Source organism: Arachis ipaensis, chromosome B9, assembly GCF_059453495.1.
Source record: "Arachis ipaensis isolate K30076 ecotype BB chromosome B9, ASM5945349v1, whole genome shotgun sequence".
NCBI lineage: Eukaryota > Viridiplantae > Streptophyta > Magnoliopsida > Fabales > Fabaceae > Arachis > Arachis ipaensis.
The window spans coordinates 54294112-54314670 of NC_142444.1; the positions used below are offsets into that span (position 1 = coordinate 54294112).

Here is a 20559-nt window from a genome sequence, read left to right on the forward strand (position 1 = left end):
TAGTTCTGGTAATTTATTTGAGTGATATGTGAAGTCAAGTCAATATATATATATATATATACTTAGTAAAAAAGAGATGATGGTTGACATGATTCTACAGGCTTGTGGGATTCTCCGAGCTGTAGAGCCCTTAAACTCATTTCTTGCATCCCTTTGCAAATTTACTATCAATTTTCCAGCAGAAACAGAAAGAAAGAGGTCTGGTGTTCAAACTGTTGATATATTTCTTTCTTCTTGATTATTATGATTCCGGCTAAAGTTTGATATTTAGCAGTGCTTTGCCGTCTCCGGCATCAAAACGGTCCGAACTATCAGTTGAACAGAGGGAAAGCATAGTGCTTACTCCCAAGAATGTACAGGTGGTCATCCTAGTTCTTTGTTTGGCAATTTGTACATTTTAAAGTTTAAACGTACCTATGGCTCTCAATTTCACTGGGATTGATCTTGTGAACTAGGCTTTGAGAACTCTCTTCAACATTGCTCACCGACTGCATAATGTTTTGGGCCCATCATGGGTTTTGGTAGGTTCTTATACTATCTCTTGTCATCTGTTAGTAGGTTGGAATTTCTTTCTCTGATGAGTTGTCATTATGAATAATTACAGGTGTTGGAAACTCTAGCGGCTTTAGATCGAGCGATTAATTCCCCACATGCCACTGCCCAGGTAATTTTATTTACTGATCAATATCATGTGCAATAAATCATTGAATGACAATACCATCATTTTGGCATCTCAATACCACTTGATCATAATGTTTTGTCTACACACATGAACTGCATGGCTTTATTGGTTTTTGTTGGTTGATTGGCTATTCTGTTTCTTATTTTTGCGTCTGCAAATGAACTTTTCTTATCCTTGCATATTGTACACTTTAGAGGCTATGTTTTTTTTTTCAGTTTGCAATATGCAAAATTGCAAACTATGCAGAAGAACTCTTGGATTTTCAAAGAGGTGTCTTTATCATACTTCACTTAAGTGGGATGTGATGTGAATTTGGTGCAAAGCTTGTGGCTTTTTCTATGGGGTTTCTCTGACTCCAACAAGTATTGTTGAGGGACTGGAAAGCTTTTTACCATTTATTTTCTCTCTTTTTCATGTTTGTTTTATGCTTTAACTTATTCACTATTTGTAACTCTTTCTTTTCGATGCAATATAGAGGATAATATAGAGGATAATAAAATAAAAGGAAGAAAAAAGGTTTTCCTAAGTTGTTGGTTCCTTTTTGTTTTTTTACTTGTTTTTCTTTCTTTTGTTTTTTTCCCGGGTGTGTGTGTCCAGGGGTGTGTGTTCAAAACTCTCTAGAAATTCATGACTGTTAAATCTGCAGGAGGTTTCTACTCCTGTCCAAAAGTTTACAAGAGAGCTGTCTGCCCAATACAGTGACTTCAATATACTCTCTTCCTTGAATTCTCAGGTGAGCGAACCAGCTTTAATTTTTGTTGGTTGGTGATAGAGTTTGATGAAGGAAAGAGAATGAGAAGAGAAGAGAGGTTGAGAGAGAATGAGAGTGAGTGTTGTATTATTATGCGTATATTAATGCTCAAACTTATAGCTTTATATATAGAGCTAGGACAAGGAGGGTTATGCTTGCACTTTACACTTAAGTTAATTATGCACACTTACAGCTCTAACAGATTCTGATCTTTCTAGACTTCTCTAGACTCTTTTAGAACCTCTTCTCAGCTTACTCTATAAGTTGTTGGGCATGGAAAAGAAATTGCGACCCACTAAACCTTACAGGGTCTAGTCAGACGAGAGTGAGAAAAACTGAAACTAGAGGGAGAAGGCTAGGGAAATGATTTTGTATCATTAGTAACAAGTAGGCTGCGGCTTGTATAGTTGGCAAGTAAAAAACACTCGCTTAGCGGGCAACCAAGTATAGATTATTATGGAACAGTAAACTATCTATACAGTCTAACTAAGCTCAACTTAGGATGACTGTGAACGACCCTGAAGTTGTTTAATAATATTCTTCCTCTTCTTGGAGTGCTTGTAGGGTTGTCATCTTAAAAGTCCTGCAAAAATGTTTTCCTTGTCATAACCATGTCCTTTTTCATAGAAATGCTTTTTAACTTTCAACTTTGAGAATGAAAACTTGATTGTCTTGCTAACAGAATTAACTTTGTTTCTTCCTCCATTTTTTCGTTTTTGAATACTTGGGTCTTTTTGTCTTACTCAATATCTTCATATTTTGACTTCTTTTCTGAAGCTTTTTGAGAGTTCTGCTTTGATGCATATTTCTGCTGTGAAGTCCCTCCTCTCTGCTTTATGTCAACTTTCACATCAATGCATGTCTGCTTCAAGTGTTTTGGGACCAACTGCAAGTCAAAAAATTGGAAGCATAAGCTTTTCAGTGGAGAGAATAATATCCATCATTGTGAATAATGCTCACAGTATGTAACTTCAGTAACCATTTATTCTAAATTATCTTTTATATAATGTCATTAAGTGTTGATTCCATGCCCTTTATTCTTCAAGCAAAGATACTTGTGATATATAGACCTTTGTTCACTTTATTGGATTGTTTGCTGTTCTCACTGCAGGAGTGGAACCGTTTTGGGATCAAGTTATTAGTCACTTTCTTGAGGTTATTTATCTCCTCAACCCCCCCCCCCCCCTCCTCTCTCTCTTTTGTGTTTGGATTTAGTTTGTATGTTAATATTAATTCATTCTTACCTCTGTAGATTTTTTTTCTTTTTTTTTTTTTTTGTGTGTTTTTCCAGCTTGCTGATAATCCTAATCCACATTTGAAAAATATGGCACTTGATGCACTTGATCAATCAATATCTGCTGTGTTAGGTTCTGACCAATTCCATGACTACAAACAATCCAAATCTCTTGAAAATCCTGAGAAAGTGAGGCTTTCTAAAAGTTTTATATCTGGCTACCTGAGATTTTATTTAAGTCAGGATCTCATGATAAGTTTGAAGTCTCTCTTGATTTCAGATGGAAGTCACTCTTGATAAGTTGAGGTCTCTGGAAATTTCAGTCATATCTCCTCTAAAGGTTCTTTATTTTTCTACTCAAAGCGTAGATGTTCGTGTTGGGTCTTTGAAAATTCTTTTGCATGTCTTAGAGGTAATGCTTTAGATTTTCAAAGTTAAATTGTCTCATTTATTCCATTATTCTTAGTGTCTTTACATGATATCCATAAAATTCTTACAGAGACATGGAGAAAAACTTCATTACAGCTGGTCTAATATACTAGAAATGTTGAGGTTTGCCATCTTTCCATTTGCTCTATGAATCTATCTTTGGGTAATCCTATAGTTAATATCTGTTGTTTTTTGTTGTTATTAAGGTATGTAGCTGATGCTTCAGAGAAAGACCTTGTTACTCTTGGTTTCCAGGTCAGTAAAGACAAGAATGATTTATATGGTGGACATATCTAATTTTTGTAGATATGTTCTGTTTACTCACTTTTTTGAAAACCAATAAACCATACATAAATTACACTTAAAAAGTGTTCATTGAGTATCCATGGGGGCAGGTAGATGCCCCATTTAGTTTTTGTTATTATCTCTGCAACATTATTATTAAAAAATTATTAATTTTCTTCTCTTTTTTTCTTTTCCTTTTTTCTTTTGGGTGTAGAATCTACGGGTGATAATGAATGATGGACTCTCCACCTTACCTGCAGAATGCCTTCAAGTGTGAGTTTCTAGAATAAACCACGATTTTGGCCCCAAAACGATACAATTTCCGACAAAATGACCACCGAAAGAAATAAATGACACTGGCTCCCTAATGATTAACTCTATTTGACAAAGTGCACCATTTCTTTTTTATTTTTATTTTTTTCATAAGTTGCAAACAATTGTGCATTTGATCCAATTTTTTGTAGGAAAGTTGGATAATTATTTAAAAAGTGTATTGGAAAAGAAGAGGCAAAATTTGATCTCTAGATCCTTTTCCATTTTCTTTTAATTTTCGGCCATCCACATAGGAAAAAGAAAATCGTCATAAAATAACACATTTGTAGTAAATTCAGCAAATTTGAAGGATGGAAATACTTCATTTTTCTAAGTATGCTTGCAAGAATTGCGTCAGAATCCGATCTCTAATGTCTTTTTTAGAGTATGTTTCCTTATATTTGGTGCATTTAAGTTTGAGGAGATCATGAAGTTCTTTTTTTCTTTTGGGGGTAATTTTTGTCAAAATCTGAATATTTTGGGAGGCCAAATAGTGGCTTATTTGAGATTCTACTTTCCATGTTGCTCACCTGCATGCTACATTCATGCAAGTAAATTTGTATATCATTTTTTAATTGTTTTCTCTTCCCTGATTGCCTTATGTGCATTATTTCATGGCTAACAGGTGTATTGATGTGACTGGAGCATACAGTGCTCAGAAGACAGAATTGAATATAAGCTTGACTGCCGTTGGCCTTCTGTGGACTATGACTGATTTCATTGCAAAGGGCCTTGTCAATGGACCTTTAGAAGAAAATGAAACAGGTCCATATCTGTTGTCTAGATGAAACTTCTGTTATTCTGAAATTATGGTAGTTTCTCATAATATTTGTAACCTTTCAGGTGTTGGTTCCATAGTTAAGCAGGTAGACAGTGAAAAGATGGAGGGTGAAACTCATAGTATTTCTTATAATGTGAGAGAACACGCTTCATATATAGATGATATTGATTGTGAGAGGCTTCTTTTCTCTGTTTTCTCGTTACTTCAAAACCTTGGGGCTGATGAGAGACCAGAGGTATTTTAATATTTTATTTAATTACTCCATTCTCGCTTTTTTTGTCTTTTTTCTGAACGGAAAAATTCTTGTAACATCCATTATATGTGAAGAGGATTATCCTGTTATAATGTTCTGATCTTAGTTTACAAGAGGAAAGACAAGGACTTGACTGGCTGATTTTCACTGCTTAATTCCTAATTGCTGCTGGGTGGCTGTTTGTTGTTATTTTTAAGCTAGTTTAGCAAGTTTTAGAGCAGTAGTGCTAGTCCTAGCTACTGCCTATAAATACTAGTGGTTAGTTAGTTTTTAAGTTCGTAAAAAAATCTGTTAAGTCTGTTAGTTCAGGAGAGGAAAACACTCTCCACAGTTGGTAGTTCCACCAGTGTATACCAATTAGGGATTGTGATTTGCAATCCATAGTTCATCAATAAAATCCCCTAATTCTACTAGATCCCTGATCCTATCAACTGGTATCAGAAGTCCATGGATCCTGGAAGCTTGTGGTGAATGGTACAACCACCATCGCGGAAAATGGAAGGGAGATTGGATGTGATGGAATTGCGATTTCATCGCTTTGAGGATCTGTGCCACGTGTTGCAGGAGATTTTGCAGCGGATCGATGCGCGAGTTGATTCCATGGAGCAGAGCGCTCTGGTCTGTCATGAGCAGAGTTCTCCGGTGTTGCACCAGGTCGCTGGTGGCTTGTAGGGGAGTAGAAGCATGCTGGAGCAGTGGAGGAAACTTGAACTCCCGATTTTTCGCGGTGAGGACGCGATGATTTGGATCGAGCGTATGGAGCAGTTTTTTTACTAAGAGCGGTGCCGGAGGAGGAGCGGCTCACGGTGGTGACGTTTGCCATGGAAGGCCGCACGTTCACGTGGTTCTGGTGATGGGAAGCAACCGCACCGATGCTGCAGTGGCAGCCCTTCCGCATGGTGCTACTGCGTCACTTCCAACCTGAGTGGTTGCAGAGTCCCTATCAATCGCTGTTGAGGCTGTGACAAACAGGCATCATGCAGGACTATGTTGATCAGTTTGTGATGCACGTGCATCCTCTGCGAGGTCTGGCTCCAGAATTATTGATTGACTTGTTCTTGAATGGATTGAAGCCTGACGGGAGTGAGGAATGCAGGCTGTTCTCGTTCCAGACCGTGGATGAATTGATGGAGTTGGCGCAGAAAGTGGAGAACCGTAACATGGAACTGTGGGCAAGCCTATGACTCAGAGCTTCATAACTAACAAGCCGGCACTCGCAGAAGCAGCAACAGGTCCAGCAAGTAAGGGTGCAGAGTCACTGGTGGAGCCAGCGAAATGGAGGGGAGTGTGGCACCTTAGCAATGAAGAGTACAAAGCTAAATGTGTGCGGGTTGAATGTTTTTTCTGTGATGAACCGTACTCAGCAGAGAATGTGTGCAAGAACAAGGAATTCAAGCTGCTGATTGTGGAACCTGAGGCTAAGGAAGGGAATTGGTTGGAGCACAAAGCTGTTCCAGAAGCAATGGAGCAGTTGGAGCTCAAACTTTCGTGCTCCGATAGCCACCATAGGTCGTTCAAGGCGTGGGCCGAGGTGAAGGGAATGTTGTTGAGAATGCTGGTCGATTGTGGCGCTTCGGATAACTTTGTAGCACCAGAAATGGCAGCGGAGTTGGGGCTGCTCGTGGACACTAAGCCTAAGTTCCAAGTGAGGGTGGCTGACCGGCGAAATTGGGGGGGACAGGGCAGATGCAAGGGGGTCACATTGAGCTTCCATAACAGAGGATTTCTACCTTTTTCCCATCGATGTGGCTGAGTTTGTCTTGGGGCTGGCATTGTTAGATAAGCTCGGGGTCATTCGGGCAAGTTTTAAGGACTCTTGGATCGAGATACTCGAGGATGGGGAGGCTTTAACCTTGAAAGGCGACCTGGTGTTGTGCGATGGTGGGTTAAGTTTACACTCGGATATGCTCACAAGTGTGCACACGGTGTTGGACGCTTGTGAGGTAGTCTTTCAACCACTACCAGGTTTACTGCCGTATTGATCGCATGATCATGCTATTCCCGTAAAGGAGGATAAGGAGTTGACTGGCTATATTTTCACTGCTTAATCCCTAATTGCTGCTGGATGGCTGTTGTTCTTTTTAAGCTAGTTTAGCAAGTTTTAGAGCAGTAGTGCTGGTCCTAGTTGCTGCCTATAAATACTAGTGGTTAGTTAGTTTTTCAGTTAGTCAACAAATTTGTTATGTCTGTTAGTTCAGGAGAGGAATACTCTCTCTACAGTTGGTAGTTCCAACAGTGTCTAACTACTCTCTTCAACTACTACAATAAAGTGTTATCACACTAGGTGGGACGATTACATAGATCAAATGACGTTATTGTGTCCTATCATGTATCATGTTTACATAGATTTCTTTTGACCACCTTGTGTATGATCTTGGGTTTGAGCCAGATGCTCTGTCGATCTTCTCTCCACATGTCCAAACCACCTGAGTCGAGATTTTACCATCTTTTCAATTATGGCTCTATCCAACTTTCTCTCTTATATCCTCCTTCCTTATTTTGTCTATGCGTGTTTGGCTGCCATCCATCTAAGCATCCTCATCTCTATCACACAAAACTTATGTTCATTCTCAACTTTTGTTGCCTAACTCTCCATTCCTTATAATGTGCGATAAGTTTTTCCTTAAGTTTTAAAAGTACGTTTTTGTCATATATAAAACCAGACATACTCTGCTACCGTAACCAGCCTGTTTGAATCCTATGTTTTACATCCTCCTCAATTTTTCCATTATTTTGTATAATACACCCAAGATACTTAATCTCTTTACTTGTGGTAGGATGCGTTTTCCAATTTTACCTGTGTTAATGTTTTTACCTCAGTGTGTATATTTCATCTTATTACGGCTTATGCGCAAACCATACACCTCTAAAGCTTCTCTCCACAAATCTACCTTCTGATTTAAATATTCCATTGATTCTCCATAAAGATAATGTTATCAGCAAAAACATGTACCATAATACATGTTCTTTGATATGCTTGCTAAGTACTTCCCAAAGGAATGTGAAAAGATATGGTGTTAAAGATGACCTTTGGTATAGTCCTACGCTAATGACTAAAAGATTCCTCTATTACACCACTTTGAGTCTTCAGACTACTTGAAACCTCATTCTTTATGGCATGAATATATGCATCCCTTCTCCGTTCTTTTCCAAATCCTTCCATAACTCTTATTTTGGTACCCTATTGTATACTATTTCCAAGCCAATAAACACCATGTGTAAGTCCTTCTTGTCACTCCACTACCTTTCCATCTTTCCCCTTAACAAGTATATAGCCTTGGTGGTAGATCTACTTGGTAGAAAACCAAACTGGTTCTCCGAGACGTGTCTCAACCTCATTTCTATTACCCTCTCTTAGAACTTCATGGTATGACTCACGAGCTTGATTCCTCTGTAATTTCCACAATTTTGTATATTCCTTTTATTTTTCTTGATAGGAATCAAGATGTTCTTTCTACTCGCATGACATCTTAGATTTTAAAATCTCAATCAAAAGTTTGGTTAACCAACCAACACTTTACACTCCTTACCATTTCCAGACTTCAATCTAAATATTGGTTGGGCCTATTGCTGTACCATTCTTCATCTTTTACTTCAAAATCTTGAATTCTTTTTAATAGTAATTGAAGTTTTAGTCTTCTTCCCTCGTGTGACCAACCAGAGCACAAAAGAGTCTCTCATCCCTCATTAAATAACTTGTGAAAATAGCTGTTCCACCTTTCGTTAATTCTCTCATAATAGGGCCAACACCTCACCATTCTTGTCCTTAATGCACTTAACTTATCCAAATCTCTCATCCTTCTTGATTATTTTCTATCTTATATATACCTCTTTCCCTTCCTTTGTACCCAAAGACCCTTCCATATATTTCTTGTAATTGTGCCTACATTCCATGTCCGAAATTGCAACCTTTTTATTGCCTTTTTCTTTACCTTTACCTCTTCTTTTACCTTTGTGAACTAGCTTATTTACCCTTGTTCGTTTGCTAAAATGTGGGAATCCTTGCTCATCTTGCACTACACCTGAGCACCAATGCATTGACTGTTACTCATTTGACAATTTACCCGAGCAATACAGCGTGTTGCTTCTAGGCAATGACCTAACCTTAGCGCAATATCGCGTTTGGTCCATGTCATGAAAGATTCGATAAAATTACATTGGCTGTCGACGGCCGAACACAACCCTCCTCCTTTATCTGGACTTGGAACTGGCTATGTAACATAGGCAGAGTTGTCTAACTATTCTCTAAAACGCCTAAATTACTAGGTGTAGGTTAGATCCTTTTAGAGACATCAACATGCCTTATGTCATGGTTGAATCTCTTAGGATAAGTAAACTAGAATATCTAGATAAATTTATCTTTAAATTTAGGCATTCAAGATGCTAGTGTATCCTAGATCAACAATTATTATTTGTTGGGACTTGAAAGAAGCATCCGTGTCTGAATAAGTAGCATTCCTGTTTAAGCGATTAAAATGCTGCAATCTACCTTTTATAATTATAGTGCAAGAAATAAGATCCTCGTATTATACCATGGTATTATCATTTTGTGGCCTTCTTTTGGGTATATGTTGTAGCTGTACTCAGTTACTTTTCATCAATATTTTTGTTCTACTTGCTTAAGGATATGATTTAAATAGCCTTGTAAACTGGCAGGAAATTTCATCATCATCTTATTATTATTGTTGTTGTTGTTGTTGTTGTTATTTGTTTTGAGGGGGAAAAAAAAAGGGGGGGGGGGGTGAAGTTAGATCCAAAATCTTAACATAGTATTTAACAATCCACAAATTATCTGTCGTGCACATTGCAACTTCACATTCCTAATATCATGGTTATTAAACTCGACCTGGCCATAAACTCGGCCAGGCACTTAATCAGCTAGATTAGCTGGTGGGTTACTTGTGGAGCTGGATCTAATCAAATACATGAAAATACAATTAAATTCAATAAACATATAATGGATTTTGCTAACATCCTCCCATTTTTTATGTTGGAGGAAGTTTGTAAGTCCCATACAGAATGCCTCTAAAAGTAAATCATTTAACAAATAAAGAAGGGGTATTTTGTTTATTCATAGGACAGTGGAGATGCTAACTCACTCCTTTGTTTAGTGTGGAATCTACCAAAATTCATAATATAATTAGTTGTATAAACACAGTGGCCCAAGTGGTAGTGGAGCAGCTATTATGCATAGTGTTAAATAGTGAACTTAAAAAATTTCAGAACACCCATGTGGACATGGTTCAAGAGGCAACATGCAATGTGTGCGGTTCAGATGTTGCTGCACTCTATGTGCAGTTCATGAGACCCATTCAATATCTGTTTTGACTTGCGGCGACTAGTTTTTCCCGAGTTTGCCAAGATATGACGGGTTCAAATGCTTTCGGTTTCAAGTTAGGCAATAATATTGACAACCTGTTTCAACACTTAGCCTATTGCATTTATAATACACTTATATTTTGCTAATTGGATGAGATTTTGTGAGTGAGTTAGCTCTATTGTGACCTCTGGATGTCAAAACTTTTATGTATTTCTTTTTGTAGGTGAGGAACTCTGCTGTCAGGACACTTTTCCAAACATTAGGAACTCATGGCCAAAAGCTCTCCGAAAGCATGTGGGAAGAATGCCTTTGGAATTATGTATTTCCTACATTAGATCGTGCTTCTCACATGGTAAGCTGAACCTTTTGTTTGTTGATTTAAGAGATTAATTCAGCATGAGCTGATATCCTTAAAAGTTTTTCTTATCTGGAAGTAGGCTGCAACTTCGTCTAAAGATGAATCACGAGGGAAAGAACTTGGAACTCGAGGAGGAAAAGCAGTTCACATGCTCATACATCATAGGTATACTAAATCAACAATTCATATTACCTTGTCCTGATTTTTGTGGCCTCAGCTAACTTTGAATAGTACTTCATCTCTAAAGCATTCAACTTTGTATTTATGTGATCATGAGTATGTATGGTTGTAGTTATTTTGTTTAAAAAGTGCATTTTTAGATAAAAATTACTTCTTAAATTTTTGTAGATTGTTTCGAGAAGATTTAGAAGTGAGAAAAATATTGGCTTATTTTTAGAAGCAAGTAAAAGTTGCTTTTCTGATAAAGACCAATTCTAGGAAAATTTACCTGGTGTGGTATTGTCTTGAAATCACTTTTTTTTTTTTTTTTTTCCAAATTGCATCCAATTGTACTTTGTAATTGTCGAAATATGATGCGAGATATTAATGTTAGATAATGTCAGTTGTTTAGAAAGTGCATTTATTTGTAGTAGTTGCCTAGGTACTCTACATTTATTACTCTCCTCTTTATATATGTTAGTCTTCTCTTATATAACAAAAAATCAGCATACAATCTACACACATCACATATGAGTCATATATTCTTCCTCTCATTTGCTTACTATTTACTCTATTACTTTCATATAAAATCATGTATTTGAACACCATGATATCCTCCTTGAGCTCTCTGAAATTCTTTTGCTGTAGCACTCTGTTGAGAGGTGTTCTTGGTTGAAACCGGTATCACTTCAGTTTCCCATTTTTTTCAAACCTAGAAACAATTATTTGAGTTGTTTCTGCCATCATCATCAGCACAATCTGCTCCTTTTTAATTTAAAGGATGTTCTTTATTGTAAAATTCTAGCCAACCGTGTCTCTTTCTGGTTGCTAGAACATCCTCTGCTGTGTTCTTTTTCCAGCAGCCCAAAAACACCTTCCTTCAGAGCTGTTTCGTCACTGCCACTGCCGTCCACTGTTGTCCAATCCGAACAATGACCACACTATTAGACTCATTTTCTCCAGTGCTGCTCAGCCAAGCCAACATTGTTGCCGTCCAAGGCTTCGCGCGCATCCATGTGCTGTTTTCTCCCCCCAAACTTCCAGTTGCCTCCGCTGCTTTCACTCGCACATGGCATGTCGGTCATCATTTTTGGAACCACTGATCACACTGCAGTGTTTGCCTCGCTGACCTCTTTTTGGAACCATCGTGTTTTTTTTTTTCTCATCGGACCATTTTTCCTTTTTGCATTTTTGCATTTCACTTTTTGCCCCTGGCACTGCTGCACTGTTCATCTGCAGCTGTTTCTACTGCCCATCCGCCTCCTCCGGCTGCTACTACCTCAGTGCTCACCTCTTCTTGCTCTTTTGGGTTGTGTGTATATATCTCCTTGATCGAACCACTAGTCTACTACAGCATCATCAAACTTTGATTTTATCCCTGATGGGTTCCATGACTATTGATTCTCCTGTTTCTGATAGTTCTTGCGTATTTGACGTCTCTTTTGTCTGTGTAACATTCTCTAGCAACTCCCTATTCTTACTTTTGGCCTCTTGTTCTCCTCTTGGCATAGAGTGATTGGGTTGTGTTTTCCTTCAAACCTCCCATTGTGAATCATACCAATGGTGATATTTGTCCTTCACTTAGTCTTGCTAGTTATATCATCTTTATAGGCTCTTTGAAAGACCATGACTACTGAGCCAAGTCACCTTCCCAGGTTCGCTACTAACCTCGGCAAGTTCCTGGTAGTCCCAGCTAGGCTCGGCAAGTCCCCAACAGTCCTAGATGCCCCCGGTGCATCTCCTGATGTCCCTGCTGGTCCTAGCAAGTCTCTGGAAGTTCAGCTGGCCCTTCTTTTGTCAGCAGTTTAATCTTTATCAGTTTATTTTCAAGGGTATTATTATAACAAGCTTAAGGCTTGGTTAGATGTAGCATGAGGAGGAGTCTTAGAGAGATTATCCTTTCATATCTCACCATATCAAATAATATCTCTTATAGGTTATTTTTGTTCCAAGCTTGATGCATATTATTTATATGCTCAAGCTTGACTGGGAGTGTTGAAATATGATGAGAGAGATTAATGTTAAATACTGGTTAGTAGTTTAGATACTGCATTTATGAAAAGTAGTTGAGTAGGTGTTCTACGGTGTTCTACTTTTATTACTCTCCTCTCTATATATGTTAGTCCTCTCTCATGTAAAACTAAATCAGCATACAATCTACACACATCATATAAGAGTGATATATTCTCTCTCTCATTTGACGAATTACTATTTACTCTATTATTTCCATAGAAAATCATGGATTTTAACAGTGATGAACGAAACACTGGCATCTGTAGGCTTCAGTTTTGATATACTACCTACTTTCCTCCAACACCTCTCCCAGTTTCCCTATATTTATCAGCACTCTTCCTTAAGCTGAAGCCTCCATAAGCTTAATGAGATCAATTTACTATCTTAACTCCTCATGTTGCTTCCGAAAGGGACAATTTGGGCGAGTTGCAATAACAGCTAGCAACGAATTGAACTAAACAAAGCACAATCTAAGAAACTCAACAAAGAACTTGGATAGAGATCAATGATTGACATCTAAGGCAGCTCAATACTCAATAGACAATAATTTGCAATGCTTTCAATGGATAATACTATAATACCTTATCTTGTTGCACATGAAAGACAGGTTATAATGCTCTAAGAACATATTTCAAGTAGTGAAGCATGTAGAGAACAGTTAGACTAACTCTCGAGAACTGTACGTCACACGGACTCCAACACCCTTGTTTGTGCCTTTTTTACAGATACTATCTATGATAATGGCACCCAAAACGTTTTTTGTAGGTGGCTAGGTTCATACTTAATCTTATTCTATCGTCCAAAAATTACTTGACATTTGACATATCTCTATGTTATGGTGAACTTTGCAGTCGTAACACAGCTCAAAAGCAGTGGGATGAAACTCTCGTGCTGGTTCTTGGTGGAATAGCACGTATATTACGGTTATTCTTTCCCTTTTTCAAAACCTTAAGTAACTTCTGGTCTGGTGGGTTTGTTACCTTTGATGTATCTGGTAGTTTCTGTTTGATTCAATATACTAGTAGTTTGATTTAATTTGGTTGTGTAGGCTGGGAATCATTGCTTCAATTTGTTGAGAATAGTATTGTTAATGGAAGTAAAGAGGTAGCCCTTGCAGCAATAAATTGTTTGCAGACAACTGTTACCTCCCATTCATTGAAGGTAGGCATAGTGGTATGATTTAAGGTCTGAATTCTATTTGTAGATGAAGACTAAACAACTGAACCAAGTCTCGCTTAAGTGCCTTTTATCTTTGACACAATTTCTATTGACTTTTAATCAGTCTTCAATGTGCAACATGTACAAGAAAACAGCACTAGTTGGATATACTTATTGAAGTACTGACTAAAGTTCAAAATTCAGGGACATATGCCAATGCCTTACCTTATTTCAGTGATTGATGTTTATGAGCTTGTTCTGAAAAAGCCATCCAATTATGGTGGCTCTGCCCCTGATAAGGTGAAGCAGGAGATTTTGCATGGTCTTGGTAATGCATTGATTTTCATTTTTGTTAAGATTCCACACACCCTTTAGGTTTCTGTCCATGTCATAGCAATGATAACTTATAAGGATATTCGAGTGGAACTCATCTTACTTCAACTTTGAACTTTTACCAGGTGAGCTGTATGTTCAAGCTCAAGGATTGTTTAATAATGTCATGTACACCCAGTTGATAGCTATCGTAGATTTGTCTGTGAAGCAAGCCATGTTGACCAATGATAACTTCGAAACAGAATTTGTGAGTTCATTGTATTTTATTTGTTTTTTCTTATTATCTTAAGAAGCTGTTATTGTCACGACCAATAAGAAAAAAGAAGCTATTATTTTTGTTTAATTAATTAGCATGCTTTGGATGATTTATTTGTCTTCTTAGGAGTTATTTTGTATGCTATTTTGCACCCTTTTTATTGCTCTAATGATATGTCTTCTTTTGCCCCTGAAAGAAAGAAATCAACAATAGTTGGAAATGTGAAGCAAGGAATTATTGTATACATAACAGAAATGTAAAAACTATCTCATGCTGGTTGCTTTACATTATTCATGGTGATAATTACAGTGGATTGCCTTATAATTGGGGTGCACTGCCTATGACTTAATGCTATAGTCAGTAGGGTTTCATACTCACTTGTCAGCAGAGGCAATATTTTAAAAACAGAAGTTGATATCATGAACCATTTCTCTCAAAAGTTTCGGTTGTTTTGTAGAGGGAAATGGATATTTGTCTATCATAATATGGTCCCTACAGAAGATCTATTTGGTCTTGAAGCATAGACAATTAATAAGTGTGTTTACCTTGTGTTGAAAATCAACTTAGTTCATTTTTTGAAGAGGTTTAATTTCTATGGATATGCTTATAATGTCACTAAATTTTGAATCAGATTTCTTTAGTTTTGTAATTAAGGCCCTATACTATATGAAAACTTTCAATTACATGATTTAGTTTAAAAAGATTATGATCAGAGAAATCAGGTATTTATCATCCATATTAGACGCATGGTTACAGAATTTTTTAAACAAAATAGATCTGATTGAAAAATATTCATGCAACACATGGATTTGATCAGTAGAATTTAAATATTAACGGGGACTTGATTAGAAACATCTTAATTTTTATAGGGAGCAACCTGCTGGTATAAAGTATGTTTTGTTTGACAAGCTACAAGAAGGCTACATCTAAAATATGTAATATAGATGCAAGCTTAGTGATTGATTTCATGGTTTATACTTTATACCTGTGACCTTGAGATCACACGAAGATAACTCAGCAGTTGTTCTATGACGCCCATTCATTTAATTTTTATAGCAAATGAGTGAAAATTTTTGTATGATATGGGGGCTTGGACTTGATTACAATTTCTTAACTACCTTTAGCGTAATTATACCTTTTGAACAATGCGAATGATGAGGATTGAACTCTTGACCACATGGTTATATGGGCTTTGATATAGGATAGAAGCAAATAAATGATTTTATATGTTAACCGCTGTGTGGTAAGTTTAGAGGATCCGAAGGCATGCTGTACCTTTATATTTTGTTGCACATGGATGCAGGGGAAATTTGTAGTCTAAATACATCTGAACTAGCACTCCAATACTGAAGTGTGGTTTGCTATGTGTTCATTGTTGCATTATTGTAAGAATTTGTACTGAAGCAAATCTTGCTGTTTTGTAAGAAATAACCCTGCAAAATAACTCAATTAACTATTTACTAATTCAATCAGTCTTGTTTTGCTAGAATCTTCTAATGAATGTGGCATTCATGTGTTGTAGGGAAATGTGCCACCTGTTCTACGGACAATACTGGAGATCTTACCACTATTACGTCCAACAGAGCATATTTCTTCTATGTGGCTTGTTCTTCTTCGAGAGTTTCTGCAGTATCTTCCAAGACCAGATTCTCATATGCAGAATGAGGATGGTAAAATAGATCAATCTAGAGGTCCAACCTTTTTTCAATTTTAGAAGTATCCGGTTGTACCTAATTCTGTTTATACTTTAATAAGTGTAAAACCAATGATCATGTTTGCAGATTCTCAGACAAACCATGAAGCACCTAATGGCACTACAATAACACCTAATAAAGTAGCGGTATCTCCAGGTTCTGGATCTACTGCAGCAACAAATTCACGCATTCCTAGTTATATATTTGCAGAAAAGCTAGTTCCCGTGCTGGTAGATCTTTTTCTGCAGGCACCTGCTCTTGAGAAGTATATTATTTACCCTGAAATTATTCAAAGCCTTGGAAGGTAGTAACTGCTCTTAATTCTGCTTCAATGTTTAGGAGTTTCATAGAATCACAAAATTACTTGCTAAAAGGCCAGGAGAGATATTTACATTGTAAATGATAAACGAGGCTAAGATTTGTGTATGTAGTCAGGAAAAAGACAGATCTTTTTTGTGAGGTGAAGATTAGGTCAGGTTACTATAGATAAAATGTTTCAAGGTTCTGATAATATTCTAATCAGAATCCAGGGCCACCTTCAAAGACAGATTTTCTGACAAGCATTTTTCATGGGATAGAATTAGAGGCTAGCATCTAGTTGGTGTAAAGCTCATGATTTTATAGGAAATTTTCCCTGTGTGTCATGTTGAGAGATTGGAATACTATTCTTTATAGATAAATCCTTGTGCTTTTTGCTTTTGCTTTTATATAGGGGAACCCTTATCCTCCAAGTTAAATTATCCATCTCCTCATCTTAATGAAATTCTTTTTTTATATTAAAAAAAAAAAAAAAAAGAAACAGAATCCTAGGCAAAGAAAAATGTTTTGCGATGTCAATGTTGGGTTGGGAGACTTCTGTTTTAGTTTCTTTGTGGGGCATTGTAGATAGTTACTATATCCCTTAATATTTCAGAAGCTTGATTTAATTGTTTAAATTATCAGGTAAAGCCTCATAAATGCCAACCTAAATTTGAACGGCCTCTGCTGTTTTTGGCTGCTGTGTTGGGCGCATCTTAAATTAATGAAATGTTCAATCAAGCAACATGAAAGTAGCACAACAGAAAAGTTATGGAGACTTAACAACCCAACTCATCTGAAATAATACAGCCTTTTACATATAGATCACAAATATCAATCTTATGTGCAATTAGGGAAATGTTTAATAATGTATACATAATTTGCATGTCTGCAGAGAGTAGGAACTCCTTTAAGTGTTAGAGACTAGAAATAGCTTTTTTCCAACTCACCAACAACCTCTAAAATAGCTCTTCATAAAGATAAAGTGATTAAAGAAATTTAAGGAGTTTCTACTCTTGAAATTAATGGCTCTGAACTTATTACTTCGTAGAAATATCTCCTTTAATGTCTGACTTGAAGATATTCATCTTGTTGACATGTATGTCATATTCTTGATTTTTGTGCATAGATTTTTTTTTTAATACTATGAAATAACACTGTCATGGATACTTTCAGATGTATGACAACAAGAAGAGACAATCCTGATAGTGCACTTTGGAGGTTAGGTGTTCAAGCATTCAACCGTATTGTTGTTGACTATGTCAGCAAATTAACCAATGGTGATCCAGAAACAACTATGAACAAACCTGCCAAGACACGTATATGGAAAGAAATGGCAGATGTTTATGAAATATTCCTTGTTGGATATTGTGGACGAGCTCTTCCCTCGAATTCCCTCTCATCAGTGGTGTTAGAGGCTGATGAGTCCCTTGAGATGTCCATCTTAGATATTCTTGGTGACAAGGTCCTTAAGTCACCAATTGATGCCCCTACAGAAGTAAGTATATAAAAAGATTAATAATTTTAACACTACATGAAGTTGTTAAGAACATGTGCATCCATTCTATTAATAGCAATACCAAACTCACCTGTTTCCCTACCTTAAAGCTTATATAGTTGGAAGAGGCTTCTGTTAGCAGAAATTTCAGTACGATTCAATTTTCCTAATACTCCCTTGTTCTCAGGTTTTGCAGCGACTAGTCTCTACTCTAGACCGTTGTGCATCACGCACGTGCTCATTACCTGTGGAGACAGTAGAGCTCATGCCTCCACACTGCAGTAGATTTTCCTTGACTTGTTTACAAAAGTTATTTTCCTTGAGCAGGTGCCATCATTTTGAATGCTTATCAAATTCTTATTAATAAATTGAATTTCTAATCTTAGCGTTAAGTATCTTCTACTTGATGGTAATTAACCAATGGGAAATAATTGAGTTGAACTCTCGGCTTTGTTATGCCGTAGATGTCGTGAATGCTTTTTGTACCAAATCTTTAATGTGCATTTCTTTTTATTTGTCTGCTCTGTGGAATTTTTTCTCGTTGATTTGTTTCATACGCATTATGTTTCAGTGTTCTAAATCCAGTTTCTGCTACTTTTCAGGCACATTCTCTTGGTATAATTTAGATGTTTGATTAGTAGCTCTTGTATAACACCAATAGAAACCTGAATGCAGGCATAAATTTTTCGCAGATGAGATCCAATCTGTTGTCCATATCTAACATATGATAATGCAATTAGAAAACTCATCATTGATCTTGACCGACTTTAATCTCAAGTCCTAGTTTTTTTTCTTATGTCTTCATGTGTTGATATATATATATTTTCAAAATGGTCATATTAACCAGTTGTTTATAATGTTCTTAGTTATTCTCATGAAGTTGACTGGAATACTACCAGATCTGAAGTAAGCAAAACCTCTATTACAGTGCTTGTGACCAGATGTGATTACATCTTGAGCCGGTTTCTGGCTGATGAAATTGGCCTTGGTGAGCATCTTCGATGAAAAGATAATTTTTTCCAGTAATCTTCATTTCATCTCCCAACATTTGACAAATTATCTAATGATTGCTTGATTTTTCATGCAGGAGAGTATCCTTTACCCAAAGCAAGACTTGAAGAATCTATTTTCGTCCTTCAAGAACTGGCACGTCTTCTTGTTCATCCAGAAGCAGCATCTGTTCTCTCCTTAAAGCCACGTTTGGGAAGTGCCATAGAAGAGAACAAGGAGAACGATGAGAACCGCTCCCATCTCTTTGTGCTATTACCTTCCTTTTGTGAGCTTGTTACATCAAGGTAAATATATCAAAGGGAAAAAGTGAAACGAATGGCCTCATAATTTAAGATTTTCATGAAGGTAAAACTAGAAACAGTTCAACTTGGCAAAAAATCTTCTTGCTGTTATTTCTTTCGCAAAATTAGAAAAACAGAAAATGAAAATAAATAAAATAAAAATACCCCAATTTTTTTCATTCCTGTTTCTGTTTTTATCTTTTTCTGCCTTTTGATGAACAGGGAATTAAGAATACGGGAGCTAGTACGAATATTGCTTCGATTAATAGCCAGGGAATTGGCTCTGGAAAAGCTCAGTTTAGCTGAAAACAATAGTTCCATACGACGGCACCCTTAAGTTTGTTTACTTCAAAAGTTTTAAGCTTCCATGGATTTTATTACATTTTGTGTGTTTATCGCGCCTCCCTTTATCCTCTTGTCTATTGTAAATTTTTCTGTAGACTAGGCTAGAACTATCTATAGGGATCAGGAAATAGAAGTTTGCATTTTTTCTATATCCTTGTCATGAAGTGTGGTTAACCCTACTGTCCCAGCTTCATTATCTACATCCCCACCGAACAAGTCAACAAGGGACGCTGAGTGTCATGTGGTATATACAACCGGATTTCTAAAGAGGCAGAAACAGTATAAGGGTAGGAAGCATAATCTGTTTGACGGATCCTACGAGCAGGATCTACATTCCCCTTGCCAATTTTGTTGTACTACATCTGGAATAGCGAGACTAACAATGAGCGAAAGCTTTTTATTTTTCTTTTTTAAATTTTTTCCCCTCTTAGAGCTTTTTTTTTTTTTTTTTTTGTCTATTATTATTATTATTATTATTATTATTATTATTTTGGAAAGGGAGAGGAGGGAAAAAGGGGGAAGTAGTGCTTTCGGCTGTTATTTTCAAGCTGTCGAAAATATGTATATCAGATAAATTTTCATACTAGTGGATACATTTACTTTATATAAATTGGCGGTTCAACCGGCACTGTCAACTGTTTTTCTAATGCATTTAAAAAAATATTTTTATGTTTTTATTTTTAAAATTATAAATTTAATATCAATAATTAAAAAATAAATTATTAAAAATAAAATATTTTAAATTATTTAACACGTAGAATGTATAAAATAAATAAATTTAAATTAAAAAAAGATGAAATTTTTTATTATTTATAAATATTATCAATTTTTTTTTTCAATCTAATTTAATTTGAAGTAAATTTAAAAATTTATATTCAAAACATTTTTTATCTCTGTATAATTTTAACAGTTACGTTATACATACAAAATTTTTGACAATCAAGTTTAATTAAATTATTTCAAATGCAACAAACCACTTCAGATTAGAGTGTGAACATGCATTTCTGCAACTATTTAATAGCGCGAATGTTAATATGAAAAACGCTTCTTCTCCCTCATTAAAATTGAAACGATCAAATTTCAAACTGATGTTTAATCTTTCGAAATCT

At 36.4% G+C, this 20559-nt stretch overlaps 1 protein-coding gene across 4 annotated transcripts in view; it reads left to right on the forward strand.

The window, feature by feature from the left end:
- The window catches only part of LOC107615452 (ARM repeat superfamily protein), a 36734-nt gene extending 16656 nt beyond the window's left edge, over positions 1 to 20078 (forward strand). The window contains exons 18-44 of one of the 4 annotated variants that reach the window (XM_088500435.1): positions 101 to 198; positions 275 to 359; positions 456 to 521; positions 605 to 664; positions 1329 to 1415; positions 2211 to 2394; positions 2545 to 2588; positions 2725 to 2856; positions 2948 to 3079; positions 3167 to 3219; positions 3303 to 3351; positions 3596 to 3654; positions 4319 to 4458; positions 4537 to 4709; positions 10271 to 10399; positions 10485 to 10570; positions 13429 to 13544; positions 13626 to 13738; positions 13940 to 14063; positions 14194 to 14315; positions 15847 to 15994; positions 16106 to 16322; positions 17492 to 17813; positions 18001 to 18140; positions 18680 to 18801; positions 18901 to 19108; positions 19328 to 20078. In XM_088500435.1, coding sequence (XP_088356561.1) covers positions 101 to 198; positions 275 to 359; positions 456 to 521; positions 605 to 664; positions 1329 to 1415; positions 2211 to 2394; positions 2545 to 2588; positions 2725 to 2856; positions 2948 to 3079; positions 3167 to 3219; positions 3303 to 3351; positions 3596 to 3654; positions 4319 to 4458; positions 4537 to 4709; positions 10271 to 10399; positions 10485 to 10570; positions 13429 to 13544; positions 13626 to 13738; positions 13940 to 14063; positions 14194 to 14315; positions 15847 to 15994; positions 16106 to 16322; positions 17492 to 17813; positions 18001 to 18140; positions 18680 to 18801; positions 18901 to 19108; positions 19328 to 19442 — 3324 coding nt within the window. In that variant the 3' untranslated portion in view covers positions 19443 to 20078. Of the gene's footprint in view, positions 1 to 100; positions 199 to 274; positions 360 to 455; positions 522 to 604; positions 665 to 1328; positions 1416 to 2210; positions 2395 to 2544; positions 2589 to 2724; positions 2857 to 2947; positions 3080 to 3166; positions 3220 to 3302; positions 3352 to 3595; positions 3655 to 4318; positions 4459 to 4536; positions 4710 to 10270; positions 10400 to 10484; positions 10571 to 13428; positions 13545 to 13625; positions 13739 to 13939; positions 14064 to 14193; positions 14316 to 15846; positions 16016 to 16105; positions 16323 to 17491; positions 17814 to 18000; positions 18141 to 18679; positions 18802 to 18900; positions 19109 to 19327 lie in introns of all 4 variants that reach the window. The other 3 variants (XM_088500434.1, XM_088500436.1, XM_088500437.1) reach the window with 3 other exon arrangements.
- Positions 20079 to 20559: the final 481 nt, after the last annotated feature.